Genomic DNA, 27,632 nt, shown 5'->3' with positions numbered 1-27,632 from the left:
TTTTAAAATTAGATTATTTTATCTTGGGTAAAATAAGAAGCTCGAACTTTTCAATGGTGGTAATGATTAAGTTCTTTACACTTGTAACCGAAGAAAATACTAATTCGTCTGCTCCTGATTTTGATAGAGAAAAATAACATTCGTCAGCGGTGGAGCTTTCTGTAATGCATTTTTATACCGTACGTAGTTACCTCCCCCTCATTGAGTTACTTCCCGCATTACGTGTCAGCGCCAGCCACGTCCTCAGCCGCCATTGTAGGAACGTGGATCGGTTAGCACAGCAGCCAAGATGAATATTTTTAGGCTTGCGGGGGATATGTCCCATTTATTAGCAATTTTATTGTTGCTACTTAAAATGTGGAAAACAAGATCTGTCGCAGGTAAGTTGGCACTTGAAATTCCAACACAATCATGACTTTACAAAGTTGTTTTGACCCGACATGCCTGACGTGGCCCTAAATAATAACCGGCCGGCTGATCAGTATGATCAAACATTTTGTTGTTAATTGTAGGCTCATTTGTTGCCTTTATGTTCCGGATTCATCATTGAGTCACTTGTATTTTAATGAAATGTTACGAAGATGCCGTCTCTTGATTTAATTATGTTGTAAATAAAACGATATTTTGGTAATATAACTGTCGTTGACAGGTAAACAACCCACATATTGTAACAGCAGGTTGTCAGTCACCGTTACCGATTTGGTAAAGCTGTTGTCTATGGTATGTGATTCAGTAGCTATTGAATACAGGAAAACAGATATTGAGATGAATGCTAAACAGCATGACAAAATTTAATTATTGGTGTCATATTTAACCCCCCCTCCCACCTCGACAGGTTACATACAGTCTGCATTTTAATTATATTACGTGGCAAGCTGCTGCATAGTTGGTTAAAATGATTATTTGTACATGTAAGTGCTAAACAGACTGTTTCTTAAATGAAGTGATTTACATGTAAATTGTGTTATTAGGTTAGGAACCACAGTACCCCAGAAAGTCGAGACAGTCAGACGATCTTGCTTTACAGAGAAAAATATGATCGTTAATGATATGTTCTAAATTATATATAGAAAAAGTCAAACGGTTCAACAAGGCATTGACATCTGTTATTTTATCAAAAAAATCTTCCTGTTTACTGTTCCGTACAGACCTGTTGATCTATGTGACCACTCTGAAGATTATAAAAACTCGCATGTTTTGGTTAAATTCAGTCATGTAGTCATTATTTAGCTTTAGGAATATCAGAACAATATAAAAGTGCTCATAAGGGTTAAAAGAATGACGTATTGATTAGTGGTGTATCGATAACCACAAACATAAATTAAATTGAGTCTGACTAGACATTGATTCGATGATCGATTATGCCTATGAAAAATTAATTAAATTTTTTTTATTGAAATGTTATTGTTAATGTGTTGCAAATGATCGTATACATACGTTTGTATTCAATGTTTTTGTGTTAAAAAAACCCAACATGAAACTCATTTTTTGTGTGATGTTCTTTGTCGCTTCACTTCAAGTCGACATTGAAGCGTGTTAAATCCTTACATAATCATGGTCAGTGCAGTGTTTTGAATGTAGGATAATTTACAGAGAGGTCGACAGCGCATTTATTCTGTCATTGCATATTACAGAGTTAGCTCCCTTGCGGGTAGGTATTGATTGTTACGTCATTATTTAATTTTGTGGACGCAATTTATGTCGTTTTCTCTCGCAAACACATTACACCACAATTAATACCTACCTGCAAAAAAAAAAGGGCAGATAACTATGTAAATATGCAAATACAGAATAGCACTATGACAAATGCATAAATTGTCCATCGGGAGAAACACTTTCATTTTCACTTTTAGGCAAGTGCATGTTACCAGAGTCATAAAATAGACAGAAAAAAAATTTAAATCTGCACTCTATCAGGAAAATACATATTATAATTCAAAATGCACAACCAAATTTGTTTGGATACAAGCGTTGTCAATTTGATTGTCTGCATAAGACCAGAAAGGTTATAGTTGCTGTGATTTATTGAAATACTTTTATTCATCGTATAAACGTCTTTCCTTTTCATTCAAGTTATTGTTTACTAACCAAAATAACATTATTTTATATTCATTGGTAAGATATATATTTTTTTGAAGTTTTTGGGAAGTCTGATATTAGCTTAAACTTCAATTATTTTTAGCATACATCACCGATAATCGATTATCGATTGATGTTAGAAGACCGATAATCGATCTTCAATATTAGAGTGATTCCCAGCAATAGTATAAATCAGAGGTTATATTTTCCGGATGCCCACAATTACAACAAGTGTACTATTATGTCTTCTCAAAATTGTTTGTGAAGAAAACAAGCAAGTGATTTGGGTTTCTTTGTTGATAACCAATTTGTTTGGTTGCTACATGTAAATGTGTGCTATGAGGCTGTATTGCTCATTTTGTGTAATGTTTACTTGATTGGAGAGCTACATTTTACCAGTGAGTTCTGTAACGTAAAGTATCCTGTATAGGGCCACCAACATAGTCTATTACATGTGAAAGGTGTATGTTGTTAAGTGTTTATTCAGGGCAAGAAAGTTATTTTGAAATCCACTTGCCCGAATTTAAGATTTTAGTCTAATTTTACCCAAAACAGGGTAATTAACATTAAACCGGGGAAGTTTACACCAATTTTCACTTACCCGGAAGCATATTTTACCAGTCTCGGCCCATCGGACCTTGGATATTTCTTGCCCTGTTAGTATTGTGATAATGCTTTGAAATTCATGTTTACAGTATAGAAACTAATAGTAGGATAACTTAATATGATTATAATGTTTATTTAAGATTAACAATATAAACTCATAAGTTGTTTGTATCTTTTGTTGCAGGTATATCAGGGAAAAGCCAGATTCTGTTTGCTATGGTATTTGCAACCCGGTACCTTGATCTATTTACATCCTTCATCTCCGTATATAACACAAGCATGAAGCTGTTTTTCATCGTATCCTCCTTCCTGACAGTGTATTTGATGTATTTCAAGTTCAAGGCCACGTATGATAGTAACCATGACACTTTCCGAGTCTTGTTTTTAATTGCACCTGTTGGAGGTCTGGCTTTCCTCGTCAACCATGAATTTTCACCTATGGAGGTAAATCATTTAAAATTGATTGACAGATGAAGTTTTCTTTTTATTATTGATTTTAAATTAATTTATTGTTACATTGTTACCTTATTCAAACAAAAGTGTCTGGATGCTAATTAAATAAAACCTACAAAAATCTGAAGGCACTGAAAGAGATAGACCCATTAAGTTTCTCAGTAGCAAATTTGGCCGGAGTAAATGGCTACATATTAAGTGATGGTAGTTTGTATTAATTGTTAATCATTATTATTAAAATTTCAAATGATTATTTCTGTACAGATTCTCTGGACATTTTCCATCTATCTCGAGTCTGTGGCCATCTTACCCCAGCTGTTTATGGTCAGTAAGACCGGTGAAGCTGAGACAATAACCAGCCATTACTTGTTTGCCTTGGGCTCCTACAGAGGGCTGTACCTCCTGAACTGGGTCTACCGATACTACTTTGACGGGTTCTTTGACCTGATTGCCGTTGTAGCGGGAGTTGTGCAAACCGTTCTTTATTGTGATTTCTTCTATTTGTATATCACAAAGGGTACGTCATTTTCTTTACAACTCAAACACAATGTTCCCATATCACGTCAATGTTCCCAAATCATGTCAATGTTCCCATATCATGTCAATGTTCCCATATCATGTCAATGTTCCCATATCTTGTCAATGTTCCCATATCATGCCAATGTTCCCAAATCATGTCAATGTTCCCAAATTACGTCAATGTTCTTATATCACGTCAGTAATACCATATCATGTCAATGTTCCCATATCATGTCAATGTTCCCATATCATGTAAATGTTCCCAAATCATGTCAATGTTCCCATATCATGTCAATGTTCCTATATCATGTAAATGTTCCCAAATCATGTCAATGTTCCCACATCATGCCAATGTTCCCAAATCATGTCAATGTTCCCAAATCATGTCAATGTTCCCACATCATGTCAATAATTCCATATCATGTCAATAGTTAATGCAACTCTTTGACATCACCATATTTGATGCCAATTGATATCCTACTTACAATTTTGAATACAATTAAACTAGTATGAAGTTTTGATCCAGACAGAATGAATGAATATTTCACTTAAAACTATATTTATTTCAGGAAGTGTATATTTCTTTGCTAGGAAAAAAGATTTGAAAACTGTTTGGGTTGAGACAAGAGGGAAAACTCTTTACAATAAACAGGATTTTGTCACCTTTTGCATGCCTCTTTAAGTTTCCAATCCAAATGTAATTGATAGGCTTTAAAAGTGTGCATCAGAGATATTGTGCCTCATTATGCTGCAAATATTTTGGATGCACACCTCCCATCTAGTCATGTCCAGTCATCAATTATTTTGATAAATTGCAAGTTATTCGGACAAAAACACTATTTGTAATATTCTTTTGGCCAAACCAATTGTACCGGTTTAGGTAAAGACTGCCTTTGAACTATTTCAGGCAAAGGATCACTACTGTTTACAAATAACGAGATTGTTTTCAAGGATGCCCCCTTGCTGGAAGTTTAAAAGGTTAGATTGCATTTTCAGTATCACCATTAATCTTGAAAGGGTTTTTTACTTGGTAAGGGCTGCCAGACTCCTTATTTATTTTGTCTAGAAGCTTGCATTTAGCTGTAGTTATTCAGAAATGAATAAAGTACTAAAAAGCTTGTCTGAATTGGTCACTAACACCTTCATTGAAATGGCAAGGATATTTTGGAAGGTTTGAAGTGACCTTGGCTGATTATAGCCAGAATAAGGACATTAAAACCCATTAATCAATTAAAGTTTGGGGATAATATTCAGGTCTAAGAAATTATAATCATCACTGGGAGCTATCCACTACATATATCAGCAATATATCAGAGCCTGTTTGAAGACAAATTTTATTTAATAACCCTTGTAATACTAAAAGAGCAATTCTACAAAACAGACCTGTACTGACTGGCCTGCTATCGAAAGACTGTAGAATGTTCTGAAGATTAAAAATTCTTTTGAAATGACTGTCAAAGACCGATAATTGGGCTGTATACTATTTGTAATGAAGAGTACTTAAGATTTCCTTGGTACTTGTATCTATTTCTTGGACTGCATGGGGCTACAACAGACATGGGACACCAGTATTAACAAAACATTATCAATATAATCTGCTATTTTAATGCTGCAATTTGCACTGTACCTGTAATTTGCATAGGTGCTCTCGAAACTAAAGGTTAATTTAAGATTACATGTGCATATGCATTCAGATTTTTTTTTTATTTGCATTTTGCTAATTTTTGCCTTAACACTGATGAATGATATGTTAATTTAAAAGATTTTTCTCTTGGTTTGAAATTAAATACTTTAATTCAAAACTTTTGTTTTTAAATTTTCATTAATGCAAATTTACTCCGGTATAAATAAGTTAAAAGCTTTTAAAGAATAGTCTATTGCTATCCTAAAAATACAAATTATGTAATTTTCAAAATAAAACTTGTATAAGGGGGGAAAATGCTTTGCATGTATGTTTTACTTTTGTTTGTGTGTCTGGGATTTCATGTTAATTGTTGGAGATTACTGCTGTTAATTTTAACAATATATTGTTATCTGGCATTTATAGACAAACTTCATAGCCATCTCAATGACCTTTTATGCATGAGCTTTCTTTACACTTAAATGCTGTCTTTCAAAATCTCTTTATGAACAATTAAATTAAATGCTTACTGTCAAAATCCTTTCAATATTTCACAACATTAAACAAGAACTAGTCTTCAATGTGTAAATCACATTTTTTCATGGCAGGACAACTTCTTTTTGGATAAAACATGGTCATTTTTTGTAATATCTAAAAAAAAAGTTGTTACTTCCGTGATTGGATCTTGTTTATATGTTTATTACAATTTCACTTGTATAGGAAAAGTGAAATTGGTTTTTTTTCATATATATATTTTTACATCTATTTTTTAAGCCCGGTGTGAATTTTCTTTCTGACATTGTCTCAACCCAAACAAGTTATGATATGTTTACATGAGTTGTATTGATGAAAGCGATATTGCTGGACTAATTTCCACCTTTTGTTTTACAGTAATGCGAGGCAAGAAGATATCTCTACCAGCATAAGCATTAAAGTTCAAATTAGAGGATCGAAGCTGACTGGGTGAAGGAATCTGTACTGCTCCAAGATTTGGCTACATTATATTAGGCAGATATATGAAGTCTTGTGACACTTTTAGTGGACATGTTTGTATTTAACATCAAGGAAAAAAGACCAAATTGATAAATAATGTGTATGTATATAGAACATAACATATATCAAGATATTTTCTTGGACTGGTTTATTTATTGAGTATTTGAAACAGTACAAAAGATTTTTCTAAAAGCTGGTGTGAAATTTTCAGTTTGTAACCAAAAGCAATGATTGCAGTCATTTTGTCTGTTAGACTTGAGATTGTCTATATGCAGTGAGAATGGTGCGTGAGACGTTCTGGTGTGTTTTGGTGCTGCTGAGGATAAAACAATAGAAATATTTTATTGTTCTATACAGCATTACTTAGTGTAGTAGATAGCTTGTGACATATTCAAAGAGATTTTGTCTCTCCTTGGTCATCTTACGAAATTTATTTGCAATATAAAGACAGAAAAAAATATTTAGTAATGTGCTTTAGATTTAGGATACACAGTGCATGAAAATGATAAAATTTGTTTAAATGCTTTTAGAAATGGTAAGACTGATAAAAAACTCTTTTTTTTCTTTCGAATACATACGTTTGAAATCACTGAGAGAAAAATGGAGTGCTGACAAATTGAAAAGCACTTTTATATTTCACATTTACGATCATAAAAAGCGTTATTTCTTTAGCAGATTTTTAATCTCTAGTCAATTCACTGTTACTGATTCAATACTGACTTATATTTACGTAGTGTTAAAAGTGTACTTTACACATATGATAAAGATATAGAAAAATGAGTGTTATTTGGGGGAAAATAAAGTAAAGAGTATAATATATACCTTTCTGACATTGGTTTGGAAGTAAAGTTTAAGTTAATCATTGTACATAGGTTTGAAAACAATAAAATGTATTGTTTGTGATTCATGTGATGAGATTGTGTAAATGGTATGTAGGATATATCTGTATGGATGATTATAGCAAACAAGTACTTACACTTCTGCTGTTAAAAAACATAGGAAAAAAAATAGTAATATGGAAATATTTTGATTGTGCTATTCACACATAGACCATAACTGAAGATTAACTCTTAGTAAACAATTTTAGTATTAAAACAGAATATTTTGGAAACATATTCTTCCATAGATGTTTGTGTTCAAATTTACCAGAACCATCATATCAGTATTTCATGAATGTGACGTTTTTACCCTATATATAGACATTTTGTATGATAATTTGAGAACTCCCAGTCTCTGTCACTACATGTCTATCGTTGTGTGTGTGTGGATGGAGAATGAGTATTACGCGAGAGAATGGCTAAAAGTGCCATATCATGGCCATGTAAATTATTTTTATCAATATGACTTTGATTTCAAATCATACTTTTTTCGTGAAAGCAATTGAATTTTATTGATGATGACATTTATCATTCTTCTCATTAACTTTTAATTAGGGTTATTTTTGTTATCAACTCTGTCTCTACTTAGCTGCAGGTGAAAATGGAAAAGATCTATGTAACATTGTATTTTTTAAGTTTCTTCATTTCATGCCTAACATTTACCTGCGTAGCAGAGGTTTTCCTATTGGTGAGATCAACCTCTATGATCTTCAAATTAGAATATCTGTTTTCTGATCAAATGTGATGTCAGTCTCCTTTTCTTTACCATCATACCAACTTTTCAATTTCGTAGAAATCCCTAGCAGTCCCATTAGAAATATAAATTCGGGACCATAAAAATTACCTGTGTAAATGGGCCAAAAATAAAGCATACATGCTACAAAGTTTTAAACTTGTTCTAGCCCTTATTCAAGTGTTGGTAAAGCGGTTGTTTGAACTGAAGGTAAAACTGACCAAAGCAGTGGACATGGTGTGTAAATGGTGATAGGTTTACAGTCTTTAGTGGTGAGTGTGGAATTATATAACCTCTTGCATGCTCTGTTGTATTATTATGCTTTTATAACCATGCATTATCACCGATTATCAGCACACTTCATTTATTCTGTTGTAAATGATGGCTTACTCATTTGTTGGAATAACAAGTTGTATCGAGCATTGGATGGTTCTGCTATGTGAAAGCATTCAAGAAGTACACATGGGTTCTGTACAGTTAAATAAATAACATTTTGCAGATATTTTGTTCCTTGTTTTTATTTATGTAAAACCACTTACGCTAGAGTTACTTCCCTTTGAATATGATAATGACAACAAATGTATTCTTCTTAAAGGCTCGTAACTACTTTTAATTTTTAAAATGTAAATGTTAAATGTAATGTAGGTACATAAAAGTTATTAACTTACCGTTCATACTACACTTATCGTCACCTTCTGAACAAATCAATTAAAATCAATTAAATGTTAATTTTCATAAGGCTGGTCATCTTATGTTTCTTGCCATGCCCTATTTACAGCACGTTAGTTGAATATCACTTCGCCAGACGGTAATGAATCTTAATTGTTAACAATGATTACAGAGCTAGGGGACCTTGAATTTATTTGGCGTTGTAACCTCATCTTCAGCCATCAGTAATCATTTTCTTCTGTTATTGTTGTTTATAAAGAAATGTTTTGTTTCGGAAAGAATGATGATGTCATCACATTGATAATCATTATTCCTTTTCATGTCGAATCGGAAGAGAGAAAAGATTTTCAATGCAAAGCTTCTGGTGGGGATGTGCATTCACTATTACAGGCAATTGAATTATAAACAGTAAAACAATGATAACACCACAGTCGTTATGTATACATGTATATAGTATTACGTGAGAAGTAAAGATAATAACGACTGACTAGTTCCCATTCAAGGAAGCTCTTTATAAAGATAGAAAGAAAAGGGAAAATAACATCATCTGTTTTGGAATTAAAAAACAAACAAGCAACAAAGGAAGCGAAAGAAAAAGAAAGGATGAGAAAACGATAGAGATATCTTGTCAGCTTGTAAACTTAACAAGGAACTGCTTGACAGTATCACTAAAGTGGTACGTCAAGGGAAATTAAGAAGCCTGAAAGCGATGCCAAAGAAAATGAAGATGCAAAACCAAGGTCAATATTGGTTTCATTTGGATCAATAGAGGATAAAAAGCTCTTCTTTAAAAATATAAGGGAGCTGCAAACAACTAAGGAATACAAATCAGTTAGGATCAGCAACGACCTAACGAAAACTGAAAGGGAAAATGAAGCAAAACTAAGAGACGATGCAAATCGCATGAACACAGAAAAATCTCAGTCGGGGAAATATGTATTTCGAGTAAGGGGCCCACCTTGGGACAGAAAAATTGTCCGGCAAATAAAGAAAGGAACCTAAAATCAGGCAAAAAATACAACACAAACTCTCAGGACCGCTTAAAAGTATTTCTACACAAATGCTGATAATCTACCTAATAAATTTGAGGAATTAAAGCTTAGGCAATTTGGAATCGAAGCCGACATAATAGGAGTTACAGAGATGTATCCAAAAAACTGCAGATATCTACCAAACAGAACAGAATATCATATCCCAGGGTATGACTTATTTATGAACGAAAATGCATTACATTGTCATAGAGGGGTTGGTATATACACAAAGGAAACACTGAAAGGAGTAGAAGTAAACATAGGAAATACATTCAAGGAAAGCGTATGGGTGAAAATCAATCTTGCTGATAAAAACTGCTTACTGATAGGATGTCTGTATAAAAGTCCGAATTCGAGTCCTGAAAACGTAGAGGAGATTAACAAGCCCATTACATCTGTATCATCTGACCCAGAGTACAGTCATCTGTTATTAGTTGGCGATATCAACATGCCGAAAATTAATTGGAATACCTGGTCGTCAAACCACGACAAGGAAGGAGAGAGCTTTGTCGAATGTTTGAGACACAACTACCTCTATCAGCATGTCAAAGAATATACAAGAGAAAGGAAGGGAACAGAACCGAGTATCTTAGATCTTGTTATAACTAACGAAGATGAAATGATAAGAGATATTGCTTATGAAAGTCCAATTGGAAGCAGTGATCATTTGGTACTTGTCATCACTTTTTTTCTGTAAATCTCTAAAGACCTTAAATCAAAAGCCACGCCTAAAAAATAGTAAAGGCGATTATACCAGTATGCGAGAAGATATACCAGAGGACTGGTCAGACATACTCCGCGGAGATATTTCTGAAGTGTACAAAAAATTTACTAATCTAATTATTGAGAAAGTAAATAAGTTTATTCCAAAACACAAACCTCGCCTCTACCAAGGAGATCAAAAAGATAGGACACCATTAAAAGAGGTAATTTTGAAGAAGATTAGGAAAAAACATAGAGCATGGCAACGGTATATGGAAACCAGAACCGAAGAAAAATTCAAAGAATACGCAAGAATCAGAAATCAGCTTAAGTGGGAGATAAGAAAATCCAAACGAGAGTTAGAAAGAAAAATAGCAGAAGACATCAAAGAACAACCTAAGAAATTTTGGAAATATGTCAACTCAAAAAGAAAAGTTAAAACAGGCATTTCCGACCTCAAGGGCCTAGATGGAGATCTCCAGAAAATTGCTGTGAGAGACAAGGACAAAGCAGAAGTACTTGCTAAATTTTTTTAGTAGTGTTTTTACCCAAGAACCACCAGGAGGCTTACCAGACTTCCAAGAAAGAGACATTAGTTATCAATTTGAGGAAATTAACTGCACGCCAGAAGCAATTGAAAAATTGCTATATGATTTAAATGAAAATAAATCCCAAGGACCGGATATGATGCACCCTAAAACCCTCAAGGAACTACGCAAGCAAATAAGTAACCCTCTAGCAGAAATTTTTAACAGATCACTCCAGGAAGGCAAACTACCAGAAGCTTGGAAAGAGGCAAATATAACAGCAATTTTCAAAAAGGGCTCAAAATCTGAGGCAGGAAACTACAGACCAGTCAGTCTTACAAGTATTATTGGGAAAACACTGGAAAAATTAGTAAGAAATAGCATTTTAAAGCGCACATGGACAAAAATAATCTTTTGAGTAATAAACAATTTGGTTTTATAAATGGGAGATCTACGCAACTTCAGCTACTAATGGTTTTGGAAGAATGGACAAAAATAATTGACAACGGTGGTCAACTGGATGTAATTTACATGGACTTCATGAAAGCGTTTGATAAAGTCCCACACCGTCGTCTAATAAAGAAACTTAAAGGATATGGAGTGAGTGATAGGGCTACTAACTGGATAGCAAATTTTCTTAGCAATAGATGCCAAAAGGTCATTGTAAATGGAGAAACATCAAAGATATATCCTGTATTAAGCGGCATACCCCAGGGAAGCGTTCTTGGACCAATTTTATTTGTACTCTACATTAATGATTTACCGGAAAATACAGAATCCCAGTCGCCACTTTTTGCAGACGATACAAAATTATACAGAGAAATCAGAAGCATAGATGATAAAAACATTTTGCAAAGTGACTTGATAAATCTTGAAAAATGGTCTGAAAAGTGGTTACTTAAATTTCATCCAAATAAATGTAAAGTCCTTGCGATTAAATCCAAAGAAAAGAGAGTATATAGTATGTCTGGAACAACAGGCGAGCAATTAGATCTTGATAATATTACATCAGAAACAGCATTTTAGGACTGATAAGAAGAACCTTTACCTTCCTGGATGAAAAAAAATGTTTAAACTACTGTTTAAGGCTCTCGTGAGACCCCACCTGGAATATGCCTCAAGTGTGTAGAGTCCGTATATGACAAAGGACATAGAACTTATTGAGAACGTCCAACGAAGAGCTACAAAGCTCATACCAGGCTTTAAAGACTTGCCATACCCAGAGCGTCTACAGAGACTAAATCTGCCTACCCTAGAACATCGTAGGAAAAGAGGGGACCTGATAAATGTTTTCAAAATCCTGAAAAATATTTATGATGAGCGCGTCACATCGTCTATTTTCCAAATGGATACCAACAGCAGGACAAGAGGACACTCCTTAAAAATATTCGAAAAACGATGTAACACTGATATTCGAAAATATTTTTTTCAGTTTTCGAGTTGTAGATACCTGGAACAATTTACCCCAGCATGTTAGGATAGATGCAACAGATGTCAAGAAATTTGAAATTCTTTTAGACAATCATTGGAGAAACTGTCAACAAATATTTTAACTTTAATATATGCTTATTAACTCAAATGAACATTAAATTACATGTATATATTTTATGTATACTGTATACTCTACATATAGCGATTAGAAGAATATGGATACAAAGAACATTTATAATTACACTAGAAGTAGTAATCATTGTATCATTGAATTCATGTAATATTGATATGGATATAGAGGCTAAAAGCCTGCATCCATTATATGTCGTATTAAATCGTATTAAATTTATATAACATGTAACATAGTATTATTATAAAGTCTATGTAATATAGTATTACATATATAGAGAGAGAAAATTGTCTATGGAGCCAAACGCCTGTGATAGCACGCAACATTTTGACAGTTTAACAGTAACACGAATGTTACTACAGAGTTTATAAATAATAAAACAATTAATATCACAGTATAGAGTTGCTAGTATTGAGAGTAAGAGTTGTCTCGCTTGTGCTACCAATTCAATCACCTACACCATCAACCTGAACGACATCGGGCATTACACATAATATACAATTGTGATATATCTCCCCTCGGTAGCTCCGGTTGCTACACCATAAGACTTTAATTTCCTGTTCGCTACGATACTATTTCAATGAATCATTGGATGTCAACAAGTTTAATTCTGTAAAGGAAAGAACAGATTGATATAATCTCACATGCCTGGTCAGCACGAAGTTTGCCGAGTGTTGAAGGCCAAAATCTTTCACGAGGTTTGAGATCATTCAGTTGTGTATTTCCATAGCGCCGTTCACAGGAACGTCGCCATGCGTCAAAATTAACGTAGCGTATCGCAGTGGAGCGGAATATACTTGCTCCAACCTATTTTCTACCATGAAATTAAAGTTAAGTTTGACGTAAAATTCATACTGTTGAATCGAGTGGTGTTTTTCACCACCAGGAGTTTTAAAGGCCCACTACATTTCCGAAACGGCTTTTAACTTTTAAAATGGAAATGTAAAACGAGATTTGTTATTCTATAGAGTCGCAAAAGTTATCAACTTACCGGTAATGCTACACTTATCTGAAATTAAAGTTAAGTTTGACGTAAAATTCATACTGTTGAATCAAGTGGCGTTTTTCACCACCACATTAATTCCACAAAATCAAAGAGCATAAAACGAATTTGTGCTATATAAGTAATACGAGAAAAATGTATTTTTATTTGCAAGTCTTATTTTACAGTAATTTGTACTTGCTCCAACTTTTTTTCTACCAATTATTTGTTAAGTGACTCATAAACACATGTGAAAAAAAAACAAGAAATTGTCAGTACATCTGTGTTAATAATGATTATAAAGTATCAATCCTTTGAATGATTTTCATATCTTAATTCATATGTACCACAAAACTTATGGGTATGAAATAATATGAATTGATAACTGAAGGTAAAAATAACAGGTAGAAAAGCAGTTTAATTAGCTTCAGGCAAATGATTGATTGTGCTGATCCTATTTGTTTAGTGGAAACCAGGTCACTTATCATTTTTTTAGAATTAGCCATTTTTGTCGCTTATGGACATGATATACCTGAAGCGAAAAGTATTATATGGAATTAATTTGAAATCTATTTATAGCAATTTATTGAAATTGTCTGAATTTACTCGTCATATAAAAGGGAAAAGTGATGCAAGTTATGCTTAATAATGATATATAAATGATTTTAACGTCATTGATGAAATGAAGGCAACTGGTATAAAACCACAATTTCCAATGTGAGCGAAATCGCACATTTACAACACTTAAATCTCGCTTCTAACATTCATTTCGAATCTTCTGGTACAGTGAAGTTTTGGAGAATAGTAATGAAATTATTTCATGGACGCTTTGTGTGCCGGTTTGTTAGGAGAACCAACATGGACGCTTTGTGTGCCGGTTTGTTAGGAGGACCAACATGGACGCTTTGTGTGCCGGTTTGTTGGGAGGACCAACATGGACGCTTTGAGTGCCGGTTTGTTAGGAGGACCAACATGGACGCTCTGTGTGCCGGTTTGTTAGGAGGCCCAACATGGACGCTTTGTGTGCCGGTTTGTTAGGAGGACCAACATGGACGCTTTGTGTGCCGGTTTGTTAGGAGGTCCAACATGGACGCTTTGTGTGCCGGTTTGTTGAGAGAACCAACATGGACGCTTTGTGTGCCGGTTTGTTAGGAGGACCAACATAGACGCTTTGTGGGCCGGCTTGTTAGGAGGTCCAACATGGACGCTCTGTGTGCCGGTTTGTTAGGAGGACCAACATGGACGCTTTGTGTGCCGGTTTGTTAGGAGGTCAAACATGGACGCTTTGTGTGCCGGTTTGTTAGGAGGTCCAACATGGACGCTCTGTGTGCCGGTTTGTTAGGAGGACCAACATGGACGCTTTGTGTGCCGGTTTGTTAGGAGGACCAACATAGACGCTTTGTGTGTCGGTTTGTTAGGAGGACCAACATGGACGCATTGTGTGCCGGTTTGTTAGGAGGACCAACATGGACGCTTTGTGTGCCGGTTTGTTAGGAGGACCAACATGGACGCTTTGTATTCCGGTTTGTTAGGAGGACCAACATGGACGCTTTGTGTGCCGGTTTGTTGGGAGGACCAACATGGACGCTTTGTGTGCCGGTTTGTTAGGAGGACCAACATGGACGCTTTGTGTGCCGGTTTGTTAGGAGGACCAACATGGACGCTTTGTGTACCGGTTTGTTAGGAGGACCAACATGGACGCTCTGTGTGCCGGTTTGTAAGGAGGAGCAACATGGACGCTTTGTGTGCCGGTTTGTTGGGAGGACCAACATGGACGCTTTGTGTGCCGGTTTGTTAGGAGGACCAACATGGACGCTTTGTGTGCTGGTTTGTTGAGGACCAACATGGACGCTTTGTGTGCCGGTTTGTTGGGAGGACCAACATGGGCGCTTTGTGTGCCGGTTTGTTAGGAGGACCAACATGGACGCTCTGTGTGCCGGTTTGTTAGGAGGACCAACATGGACGCTTTGTGTGCCGGTTTGTTAGGAGGACCAACATGGACGCTTTGTGTACCGGTTTGTTAGGAGGTCCAACATGGACGCTTTGTGTGCCGGTTTGTTGAGAGAACCAACATGGACGCTTTGTGTGCCGGTTTGTTAGGAGGACCAACATGGACGCTTTGTGTGCCGGCTTGTTAGGAGGTCCAACATGGACGCTTTGTGTGCCGGTTTGTTAGGAGGACCAACATGGACGCTTTGTGTGCCGGTTTGTTAGGAGGTCAAACATGGACGCTTTGTGTGCCGGTTTGTTAGGAGGTCCAACATGGACGCTCTGTGTGCCGGTTTGTTAGGAGGACCAACATGGACGCTTTGTGTGCCGGTTTGTTAGGAGGACCAACATAGACGCTTTGTGTGTCGGTTTGTTAGGAGGACCAACACGGACGCATTGTGTGCCGGTTTGTTAGGAGGACCAACATGGACGCTTTGTGTGCCGGTTTGTTAGGAGGTCCAACATGGACGCTTTGTGTTCCGGTTTGTTCGGAGGACCAACATGGACGCTTTGTGTGCCGGTTTGTTGGGAGGACCAACATGGACGCTTTGTGTGCCGGTTTGTTAGGGGGACCAACATGGACGCTTTGTGTGCCGGTTTGTTAGGAGGACCAACATGGACGCTTTGTGTGCCGGTTTGTTAGGAGGACCAACATGAACGCTTTGTGTGCCGGTTTGTAAGGAGTACCAACATGGACGCTTTGTGCGCCGGTTTGTTGGGAGGACCAACATGGACGCTTTGTGTGCCGGTTTGTTGGGAGGACCAACATGGACGCTTTGTGTGCCGGTTTGTTAGGAGGACCAACATGGACGCTTTGTGTGCCGGTTTGTTAGGAGGTCCAACATGGACACTCTATGTGCCGGTTTGTTAGGAGGTCCAACATGGACGCTTTGTGTGCCGGTTTGTTAGGAGGACCAACACGGACGCATTGTGTGCCGGTTTGTTAGGAGGACCAACATGGACGCTTTGTGTGCCGGTTTGTTAGGAGGTCCAACATGGACGCTTTGTGTTCCGGTTTGTTAGGAGGACCAACATGGACGCTTTGTGTGCCGGTTTGTTGGGAGGACCAACATGGACGCTTTGTGTGCCGTTTTGTTAGGAGGACCAACATGGACGCTTTGTGTGTCGGTTTGTTAGGAGGACCAACATGGACGCTTTGTGTGCCGGTTTGTTAGGAGGACCAACATGGACGCTTTGTGTGCCGGTTTGTTAGGAGGTCCAACATGGACGCTTTGTGTGCCGGTTTGTTAGGAGGACTAACATGGACGCTTTGTGTGCCGGTTTGTTAGGAGGACCAACATGGACGCTTTGTGTGCCGGTTTGTTAGGAGGACCAACATGGACGCTTTATGTGCCGGTTTGTTAGGAGGACCAACATGGACGCTTTGTGTGCCGGTTTGTTAGGAGGACCAACATGGACGCTTTGTGTGCCGGTTTGTTAGGAGGACCAACATGGACGCTTTGTGTGTCGGTTTGTTAGGAGGACCAAAGTTTCGCTAACATGACGTTAGATGACCTTACTCAACATGGAGCAAACAAGCTGTACGACGTTTGATGTCATAGCAACCAGAAGTTTGCCTGTGGACTCACTCAAAAATATATATCAAATATAATTTTGGAAAGAAAAGGGGAGAAATTGACATGGCTGGATCGTGAAAACCCGTGTAATCATATTTTGATCTAACTATTACCACAAGTTAAAACTAGACTTATATTTTCGTCATTTAATTCTATATCCGTAGGTATTTACATCATATTGTTAGAACAAATTACGTCGTGTGATTGCATGTATTTAAAATAGTTAATTAATGGTGCTTCCTAGAACTCGGCATATATTGATAATGTCTATGTATTATTATTATATTTTGGAGACGCGTAGTTGTCCTAGTCTAGGTAGATGGTAGAAATCCTGACGTGGTTCTCCCAATGGTTATCAAGTCTCTGTTTAAAAATGTTAAAATTTCCAGAGTTGACCACACGATCCGGGAGGGCATTCCATACCTCTATAATTCTGTTGCTGAATAAATTTTTGGTGATATTTAGACGGAATGGTTTTTGAACAGTTTTTTTCCCATGTCCTGTTCTTGTAGGGGGTACATATCGTGTTACTGTAGACAATGTCTATTTTATTGATGATTTTGTAGGTCTCAACCATATCCGCCCTTAATCTTCTGTATTCGAGGGTAGGAAAGCCTAAAGCTGAGTCTTTCTGAATTTGATAAGTTTTTAAGGCTACTTGTTCTTTTTATTGGTCTTTTTGTTCCTCTAATTTGAACATTTTCCAGTGCCTTTATGTCTTTCTTACTCCATGGTGTCCAAACTACCGAGCAGTATTCAAGATGTGATCTAACTAAGGTCTAGTACAATGTTGTAAATCGGTATTATTGTCCAGGAAGGTAAATGTCCGAAAGATGATGCCAAAAATGTTTTTTGTTTTTGTTTGTTTGTTTGTTTTTTTTGTTACTGCTTTTTGAATCACTATGTTCTGTAAACTTTAGGGTGTTGTCCACCGTGATCCCTAGGTCTTTCTCTATTTTAATCGTTTCCAATGTAATTCTGTTGTTTCCGTCTTTGATGTTGTAATAGCTGTTTACTGGTAGGTTTCCAATTTCCACGTGTTTACACTTACCCTTGTACAATTTATAAGCTTTACATCTGTCCAATCTGATATTTTGTCAATGTTATTTTGGAGTTCATGACAGTCTTCAGAGATGTTATCTTGGAATATAATTTAGTGTCATCCGCGATATGATTTTGTTTCACAGCAAGGACGTATAGATATACTTTTATCACATAATCCGCCCGATATCCAGTGATTTTGCCCGTGTAATATTTTTGCATGTGTCAATAATTAAATTTTCTTTGTTTTCATATCAAATCAGGCTTTCTGATTGGCCAACATTATTTTTGCATACCACTATGAAAAAAAATATCCGAGAATGGCGCGAAACCCCGACGTTATCGTGACGTCACAATAGAGACATTGGCGTTGCGTATTGATTCGGAAAAAAGAATCCCTTGAAAAACCACTATAATGTTACATTTAAACATACTTCATTTTATCAAATAGAGTATAAAATAAATTATAAGTATTGGTGTCTCTGTTTTTTAATTTAATCGGGTTATGAAAAAAAATTGTTTGCAAACTTACGTGGATTCACACAGTTTGCAAACAATTTTTTTTCATACCCCGATAAAATTAGAAAATAGTGACATCAATGCTTAACTAGTGTAATATGACCTGGAGCGATTTTCATTGGCTAGAAATTCATTGTGACGACAGACAGAAATAATAAAATGACGTCAGAAAAAATGGCGTGACGTCAGGATTACGAGGACGGCGGGACAAAATGGCGGCCTTTGCTGGATTTTCGGAATACATTTTGACATGAAATTATTTGTTATGTAGGTATTTGGAGTTATGTGATAAAAAGTATCTTAAATTTGTGTTCATTTCCAAGGCTCGCAAAAATAAAAACTTCTTAGACTCGTTTCATAAAATCTCATATGAAATGAACACTCATGTAAGATCCTATATATAAATCCTTGTTCACAGTTAAAGATTTCAGGGTTTTCGTACAACGTGATAATTATTAGACCACTAGGTAAGGTTCACACTATTCTATAATTGTATAATAAAACCACCGAAACATTTTTCATAACAACCTAATATTATATACATGAAATGATAATAAATGATATATTGATGATAAAAAATAATTGTTACACCTGTTATATCTAGACAAGACTTTTTTCAAGAAGAATGGGCCTAATTATTTTTTTTTTATTAGTTTTCATACTAATCCGACATTCTCATTGGCAGCTACTCTAAAATATCCGAGAATGGCGCGAAAACTCGTCGTTATCATGACGTCACAATAAAGACGTCGACGTTGCGTATAATGCTTCAGGCATGACTTTCCGTAATTTTACTTACTTTTACAATAAAACAAATTGTGTTATGGCGCATTGATATCTAATCCGATAATTCAGTTTGGCCAATGACTGTGCCGCTTTTAAAATCCCCGGCGAAAATGTTTTGTATTTATGACGTCATAATACGTGAGGTACAATTCCTTCGGTTTAAGGAAGAATAACCTCAAAAATATTACCAATAGAAATGGGTGTAACCAAGGACGTATACATCCTTGGTGTAACATATGAAATTAAATTATTAAAAATAATCCATAGGAAAATCAATGGAATAGTACGTTTAAACTTATTTTATGTTATAATGTAGTCTGAAAAAAAATTAATTATAAGCATTGATTTAATTATATTTTAACTTCATCGGGTTATGAAATAAATTTTGTTTGCAAACTTTTGTGAGAATCCGCTACTCACATAGTTTGCAAACAAAAGTTCTTTCATACCCCGATGAAGTTATAATTGATGTCCTCTTATAAGGTCCATATTGATAAATATAATCCATCATAAACACCATAGCATAGGTTTTGTGATACCGTATTTCTTAACTCAAAAGTTGGAGTTTCTGAGTTTGAGTTCTAGTTAGGCACTAGACTAGTATGGCTAACATTTACTAAAGATTTTCTACGTGTACATCTATATGTAGATACACAATGCACTGTACTACATATAAAAGTTAAAATGCCAATTGTAAAATCACAATTTTAATTCCATTGTCCGTTAACTTCCTCATTGTCGACAGTTAATGTATATTTATAGATTTTAACTCGGTCACAGAATGGGTTCAATATCTTCACTAGGTCAGTGGGTCACAAGATCTTCATACAACCTTACCTTTGACCTTTGGGACAGGTTATCTCGGTACTTCGGTCTTTTTCAATACTGAAACAAGATTTTTGGCTCATTTAATGTATATTTTTGCGTTGATAACACACTTTTAGATAAATCTATATTCGAGATGAATATAGTTGATCAGTATGGTTTTCAATAATACAACGACATTACTTTTTAAACGAACTAACTTTTCTAGCGGAATAATATCATTGCACCAGGAAGCCGCCATAATGAACGATTCGCACATACAGTACACACATAGGAAAACATTAGTAGTGAAAAACATGGCTTTAGATAAACTCGTCGCCAACGACACTGAGCTTAAAAGGTGGTAAATCGACGATGTAAGCGTTGTTTATTGGTTTCGTGTTTCACAACATCTTGTCTGAACGCTGAATTTACGGACGTACTCTCTTGTTTCCAACTGTTGCTCCTAAGAAATGTATGGAAGACTGCTTCAACATTGATGACATTAGTAAATATGGTGTGACAGTTTTATATGGATATATGAAAAAGACGATGATGGCGGCGAATAAAATTCGCCAGCTTGTGAGTAAAAACAAGCGTCGCTACAAAGAAGATGGCTTTGACTTGGATTTGACATGTATCCTTTTTAATTTAGAGGAAATGAGATTTGTGTGCTTCAGAACACCTGACCATGACAACTGTATAAAACAGCATGATAAGCTGATTTAGGAAGTAGGAAGTTATTGAATGTCACCATATAATAGATCCTATTTTTTTTACAGAACATGAAAAATGTCTTTGAAGTTTGAACTTAACGATTTATTTGTCATCAACATTGTATAGATCTGTAAAAAAGAGCGGGTCGGTGTAGTTTGTACATAGTCTTAAATACGGTCTCTGTCACTCAGCTGATAGAGCAGGCTTCTTTGGCTAAGTCGGTAGAGTCGTTGATTTCCACGCCGGAGACCCGGGTTCGATTCCTGGTCGGGCACTCGACAGAAATGTGTATTTTTCCCTGTTCTTCTACAGATCTAGCAATATATATAAAGGGTCGATTTCAAAAAACGGGGAGTAGATGTGTGAAAGGAGCGGGCTGGTGTGGTTTGTACATGTGTTAAATAAGTGTTTTTTTCACTCAGCTTATGGAGCATGCAACCAAATACCTGGACTGGAGAAGGAGGAGTGTAGCGGGACGGGATTTGATAGATTGGTAGGGCAGCTGAGGCAAAAAAAAAAAAAATATGTATGTTTCAGATACCCCTACCTACCCTAGTTTTTACTTCCGACCTTAGCTATTTTATCACACTTTTTCAAAACAAAAATGTATTGTGTGAAGTTTTCAACTTAGATTTTTACGCTTGTTTTAAGTTTATCCAGATAAAGTTCAACCCATCCCCCAACCATCCTAAAAAATAAAATTAAAAAATAAAATTAAAAAAATTTCCGACCGACCTTCCCTATTTTTTTCAGTCATGTAACCTGAAACATGCATATAATATTTTTTGGCATAATCTGGCTAGTGTTCAGAGGTCCCTGGTTCAAATCTATTTCCTCTTCCTGTTTGATTAAAACTTTTTCCTGCTCGCCTGTTATGTAAGAATCTGACTGTGTATCGTGACAATGTTTGAAAGGCGTATCGCCATGTATCACAATATATTGGTTTTTGTATGAAATATATAGTGCTTTTTACTTCCTAGCAATTGGCCACTTTCTTCAATAAGGATACGAAAAAAAGTAAAGACAAACAAGATGCATTACAAAACAACTTAACAATTTAATTTGAATTTTTGAAATTAACAAATTCTCAGCAAAATACATCCTTGTAAATAAAATTTAATGTAATTATGAATGATTGGCAAATTTGTAGTCATTCTTGACTAGAATGTTTGGTAAAATAATAAAAAGATAACACAATTAAAAAGTTAAGTGGAGCAGTATTGCATTAGATAACATATTAACTATAGTTATTCTGTGATAAAGACTTAGATCTGGTTTTAAAAGAGACAACTAAACAAAACTGACATGTTTCTGCATCTGGCTTACAATATGAAATAGAAACCATCAAACCATGCATATATAACATTAACAAAATGGGTTGTGATTGACACGTACAAATTAACATGTCAACTCATTGATAGGTAGAACGAATAATCATACCCTGCCTCCACTCCGTTCCCGGCAGGGTATGAATTCCACCCCGTTGCCGCTAGTGTTGCAAGCCCCGATGTGATCCACATCGGGCACTTTGAGACTGATAAAAATATATTTTTCGGGTATTATCCTTATGCAACTGTATTGTTCTGACAACTATGATCAATATTCAATTCACAAACCTTTCGATTATAATCTGTCATCAACTATTAGTGGTAAAATCCAAGGCAAACACAACACATGTATAATTCTGTTCAAATACGCCGCCATGTTTGATTTACCGGAAACTGTGACGAAATGAAACACTCAACAGGTAAAATATGTTTAAAAGTTTTGAAAAGCCAACAAACTAAGAATAAATATAGTGAAACTGAACAAATGTAAGTATTATTAAGAATTAAGCAAAAAAGATTTTTTAAAGTTCATGTTAAAAACTTTGTAACATTTATTTCTTCCGTAGTGAAAATTTGTAGGTCATTCCATATATGGTACTAGGTGCCATATTTGGAGCGCGAGACTTTCTAACGAGAAGCATCATGGCGGCCAAGTGAGCCGTGTCGGAGATGTGAGCAATTCAAAAGTGTTTCAAAACATAATTTAGACATGGAGGTGGGTAAATAGATAATCATTTTATGTTAAAAATGTTTGATATTGTTGAATTTAATTAAACAATTACATGACACACATGAAATGCAACATTTTCACTGCTGGATGTTTTGCAACACTACGGGCAATGGGACGGAATCGTAGCTCTGACGACGACCATCTGTCAGAAATCTTCCGTCCGTCGTTCAGAGCTACGTCATCGCAGCTAATTGATAGGCTGTGGAAAAAGTCATACCGATTATAATACATATATCTAAGTATATTATCAATTGCAATTTATATCTGTTAGGGATATCTATAATCAGTTCCAAGGTCATAATAATATAGAGTAGATAAAGCTTTCATAATTATATAAATCATGGTTAGAAGTTTTTAAGACATGTTCACGTTGTTTAAGAAGAAACTGAAAAGTTTAATGGTGATCTTGACAATATTGGAAAGTAAAGCATTGCTAAATGACTTCTGTTGTTTTACCATTTACGATTATGAAATTTTGCCATTGATTGTCTTGAATGAGAGAGAAAGGTAACCTGATAATTGATTTATTAAAATTTTATGTCTATCATTGTAACATCCCTAGGGTGTATATAGTACACTTTTACTTATACTTTGGGATAACTTCCTACATATTACAGTACACATGTTCTAACTATCCCCGGAACTCTGTGTTTAGTAAGGTGTACATGTTAAGGATATTACAGCTTCCTATAGAAGGCTGTAATCAGTCTTTTGTATATAGGTACTGTTTTACATTGCTCCTGATGAGTTTATATCAATGCACAAGTGACTGATATATAACTGATAGGGTCAAACAGCCATACAAACTAACATAAGCTTAATTTTGGATTATTACTAGTCCATCAATATTTTTTATTTCTTTTTGTTTGAACTAATGAAAGGTTTACCAGCTAGAAACACAATGGCAAAAAAAGTGAGGCCAATTATTAGATATATTTGGCTAAAACAATAATTGAATAATTGTGTACTGTAAAGCACCAAACATATGCAAGATTTCCTGTGTAATATATGATTGCAGTGGAGATTCATTTCGCTGTTTTGCCTTCGGGTGTACATGTAGTGATAGTCAACTACCGCACGGTATTTAGGACAAGGCCGGGAAACATAAGATGACCCGCTTTAGGAAAATTAACATTTTATTTATTTGAATTAAATTTTTCAGAAGGCAATAAGAAGTGTAGTATTAACGGCAAGTTAATAACTTTTGCGACTCTATAAAATTATCGATCTCGTTTTACGTATATATACATTGCCATTTTAAAAATTAAAAGATGTTTCAGAAAGGTAGTTGGCCTTTTACTATGACCTAGTAACATTGGAATTTCAAATGCCAACAAATTGTGTATTATTTCTCACAGTATACCAACTGTATATATTTTGTAAGGTTCCTGATCATGTTAAATCTTAAGACTTTTTCACAATTACCATGAATTATGCATGAAATAATGAGCAAAATTCCAGAGTGACATGCATTGTTTTCATTCAAAACAACCTTTCCGAATTTCATTCTTTTCTCAACAACACCATTGTTTTGATATATATTGATACATCGTGATATTTTGCTTTTAATATATCTATACTTAAAACTTTATATCAGTGACAGCTCTAATTACACATTTCCTATCCCAGAGAGTGGTTGGTTTTGACATCATTTAAATATTGACATGTTTTATGTAGTTCTAATTTATGATAATGGTGATTGGAACGGTATAAATTATTAAGATTGGGCCCTTATTCAAGTTGAAATTTAAATGCATTGGTTTGATATAATATAATGACAGAATTTCTAATACTGTGTAAAATTAGGTGAGAATTTGAAATTGACCCAATAACCTTGTTACATGAACTGGTATACATGTTATTGTCAGATTCCAATTAATGTCATTAGCATGTCATTACTTAACTGTTCAATGGCAAACCTCATACACTGCCTTCTGAAAATATACATGTCTTTGAATAATTCTGTGTGTTATTATCAAGAAGATTTAAGTGATTAGCTCACTGAAGATTTGGTGAATTATTGATGGCGACTGTATAATGTCAGGGTGATAAGATTTCGATCTGTTTAGGTGGTCTTTAGATGCCAGGGTGGAAAATCGGGAGCTATTTAGCTGGTCCTTATATTAGATGCTAGGGTGTTAAATCTTGAGCTATTTAGCTGGTCCTTATATTAAATACTAGGGTGTATGATCTTGAGCTATGTATAGCTGGTCCTTATATTAGACGCTAGGATGTAAGAAATCTTGAGCTATGTATAGCTGGTCCTTATATTAGATGCTAGGGTTTAAGATCTTGAGCTATGTATAGCTGTTTCTTATGTTAGATGCTAGGGTGTAAGATTTTAAGCTACCAGTAGAGTTGTAACGATACACTGATGTATTGATATGATATGCAAAGTGATATTTGGTCGCGATACAATACTTTACGATTGATATACTTATCTTTATAAATAAACTATAATCTTTCTATTTGCTATGTTTAATTGCTTTAAGGAATCAAAATATAACATTTTGTATATTCATTCAAACACAAATTTAAAAAGCGGAACTTGTTTAATTTTTTAACAAACAAATGTATGTATAATAATACTGTATAAGATACTTTCTTTGATATGACTTAAAAAACTATTGAACTCTTGAAACTATTCTATCATTTCTTTCTATTATTTGTAGATTAATGATTTTTAACGACTGAATATTGTAATTGTATTATCATTTGAATGTACGGTATTGTATCAAAAAGGAGAAGGATGTATCGTGGAATTGTATTGTGAAGAAAATATTGCGATACATCTGTATCATGAATAATAGTTACACCTTTATAAATTTTAATTAGCTACCAGGTATATATAGCTGGTCATTAGATGCTAGGGTGGAAGATCTTGAGCTATATATAGCTGGTCATTAGATGCTAGGGTGGAAGATCTTGAGCTATATATAGCTGGTCCTTAGATGCTAAGGCTGAAGATCTCTAGCTATATATTTAGCTGGTCCTTAATAAGATGCTAGGGTGGAAGATCTCGAGCTATATAGCTGATCTTTTATTAGATGCTAGGGTGGAAGATCTCGTGCTATATATAGCTGGTCCTTAGATGCTTGGATGGAAGATATCGAGTTGTATATATCTGGTCCTTAGATGCTAGGGTGGAAAATCTCGAGCTATATATAGCTGGTCCTTAGATGCTAAGGCGGAAGATCAAGAGCTATATAGCTGGTTCTTTATTAGATGCTAGGGTGGAAGATCTCGAGCTATATAGCTGATCTTTTATTAGATGCTAGGGTGGAAGATCTCGTGATATATATAGCTGGTCCTTAGATGCTTGGATGGAAGATATCGAGTTGTATATATCTGGTCCTTAGATGCTAGGGTGGAAAATCTCGAGCTATATATAGCTGGTCCTTAGATGCTAAGGCGGAAGATCAAGAGCTATATAGCTGGTTCTTTATTAGATGCTAGGGTAGAAGATCTCGAGCTATATATAGCTGGTCCTTAGATGCTAGGATGGAAGATCTCGAGTTGTATCTGGCCCTAAGATGCTAGGGTGGAAGATCTCGTGCTGTATATAGCTGGTCCTTAGATGCTAGGGTGGAAGATCTCAAGCTATATATAGCTAGTCCTTAGATGCTAGGGCGGAAGATCTTTAGCGATATATAGCTGGTCCTTACATTAGATGCTAGGATGGAAGATCTTCAGTGTTAGAATTGGATTAAAGTTTGAAATAAGCTATTATAATTAAAGTTTACAAGCTAGATTTAATTTTAGTATTAATAGAATTGGATTATACATTTGTATGTACAAAAATAAGCAAGGTATTAAAATACCGGGTAGGCAAGCAATTTGAAAATAATTGAAATTTATGGCGAATGACGCTAAATGTTAATGATGTTATTTCTATTAGTAATTTTTTAATTTCCATGCATGCATATAATATGTATTATATACTGCCTGTATGGTTAAGAAACAAATAAAACCTCTAACAGTTAAGACAAACTTACAAAGAAACCTACTAGAACTGATGACTGTATAACAAGTTGTGAGTGTTTGTAAGTGATCTGACAATCAGTGATTATCAGTATAATGTACAGGGGATCAGGCTGTTATACACTGAGTGATGCTCATGTCTCTGGCCAAACACTTCAGCAAACACAGCCCTTATTGAAAACAGGAATTTAATATTCTCTTATCTCTAACTTCAACTTTTTTTTCAAGATTTAGTTCCTTCTTCTTTCTATTCCTGCAAATATAGAGAGCAAGAAATGAGTTCGGATGCGACTCTAAATCTGCTACTTCACACAAAGGGAACAAAAGTATGAATTTACAAAAAGTTGATCTATCTTTCCCGCACTACAGGTTATCAGTATATAAAAATGAAAACAGATAGATCTTGTGTAGATGGACAACTCTTCTCCCAATGCTGTCTAGTGTTATCAGATAGACTCCGTATGCTTTTCTGTGGCCTTCATCTTGTGTGGGGATTTATACAATAAATTTTGATTAACTGAATAGTCCAGAAATCTTTCTGGATCTATATAGATTAGTGAAACAGGGGGACAGATAGGAGAGGTTAGAAATACTGTCAGTAAAATTGTGGGGAATGATGGATAGCTATCCACAGAGAAGTTTATTTTGTTAAAGCTTATATTATGCTTATACCACAATAAGCTATAGGTAAGCCACACTTTCTGATCTTATAATAGATATCCCTTATACTACAATAAGCTATAGGTAAGCCACACTTTCTGATCTTATAATAGATATCCCTTATACTACAATAAGCTATAGGTAAG

The 27,632-nt window shown here is 35.3% G+C and overlaps 2 protein-coding genes across 3 annotated transcripts in view; both read left to right on the top strand.

The window, feature by feature from the left end:
* Positions 1-227: 227 nt before the first annotated feature.
* Positions 228-8,382, top strand: LOC138322652 (ER lumen protein-retaining receptor 2). 2 transcript variants are annotated; one of them, XM_069266653.1, is made up of 5 exons: positions 228-380; positions 2,870-3,129; positions 3,403-3,655; positions 4,565-4,635; positions 6,170-8,382. In XM_069266653.1, exons 1-4 carry the CDS (start codon positions 290-292, stop codon positions 4,630-4,632), a joined length of 672 nt encoding a protein of 223 aa, XP_069122754.1. In that variant the 5' UTR covers positions 228-289; the 3' UTR covers positions 4,633-4,635; positions 6,170-8,382. The 2 variants fall into 2 exon arrangements, with proteins under 2 accessions (XP_069122754.1, XP_069122755.1); XM_069266654.1 differs by lacking the exon at positions 4,565-4,635.
* An 11,942-nt stretch (positions 8,383-20,324) lies between these two features.
* The window catches only part of LOC138322651 (phosphatidylinositol 3,4,5-trisphosphate 3-phosphatase and dual-specificity protein phosphatase PTEN-like), a 50,422-nt gene continuing 43,114 nt past the window's right edge, over positions 20,325-27,632 (top strand). The window contains exon 1 of the mRNA XM_069266652.1: positions 20,325-20,707. Coding sequence (XP_069122753.1) covers positions 20,548-20,707 — 160 coding nt within the window. The 5' untranslated portion in view covers positions 20,325-20,547. The remainder of the gene's footprint in view (positions 20,708-27,632) is intronic.

This window comes from Argopecten irradians, chromosome 5, assembly GCF_041381155.1.
Source record: "Argopecten irradians isolate NY chromosome 5, Ai_NY, whole genome shotgun sequence".
Classification (NCBI taxonomy): Eukaryota; Metazoa; Mollusca; class Bivalvia; order Pectinida; family Pectinidae; genus Argopecten; species Argopecten irradians.
This window is presented reverse-complemented; position numbering and strand designations above follow the sequence as displayed.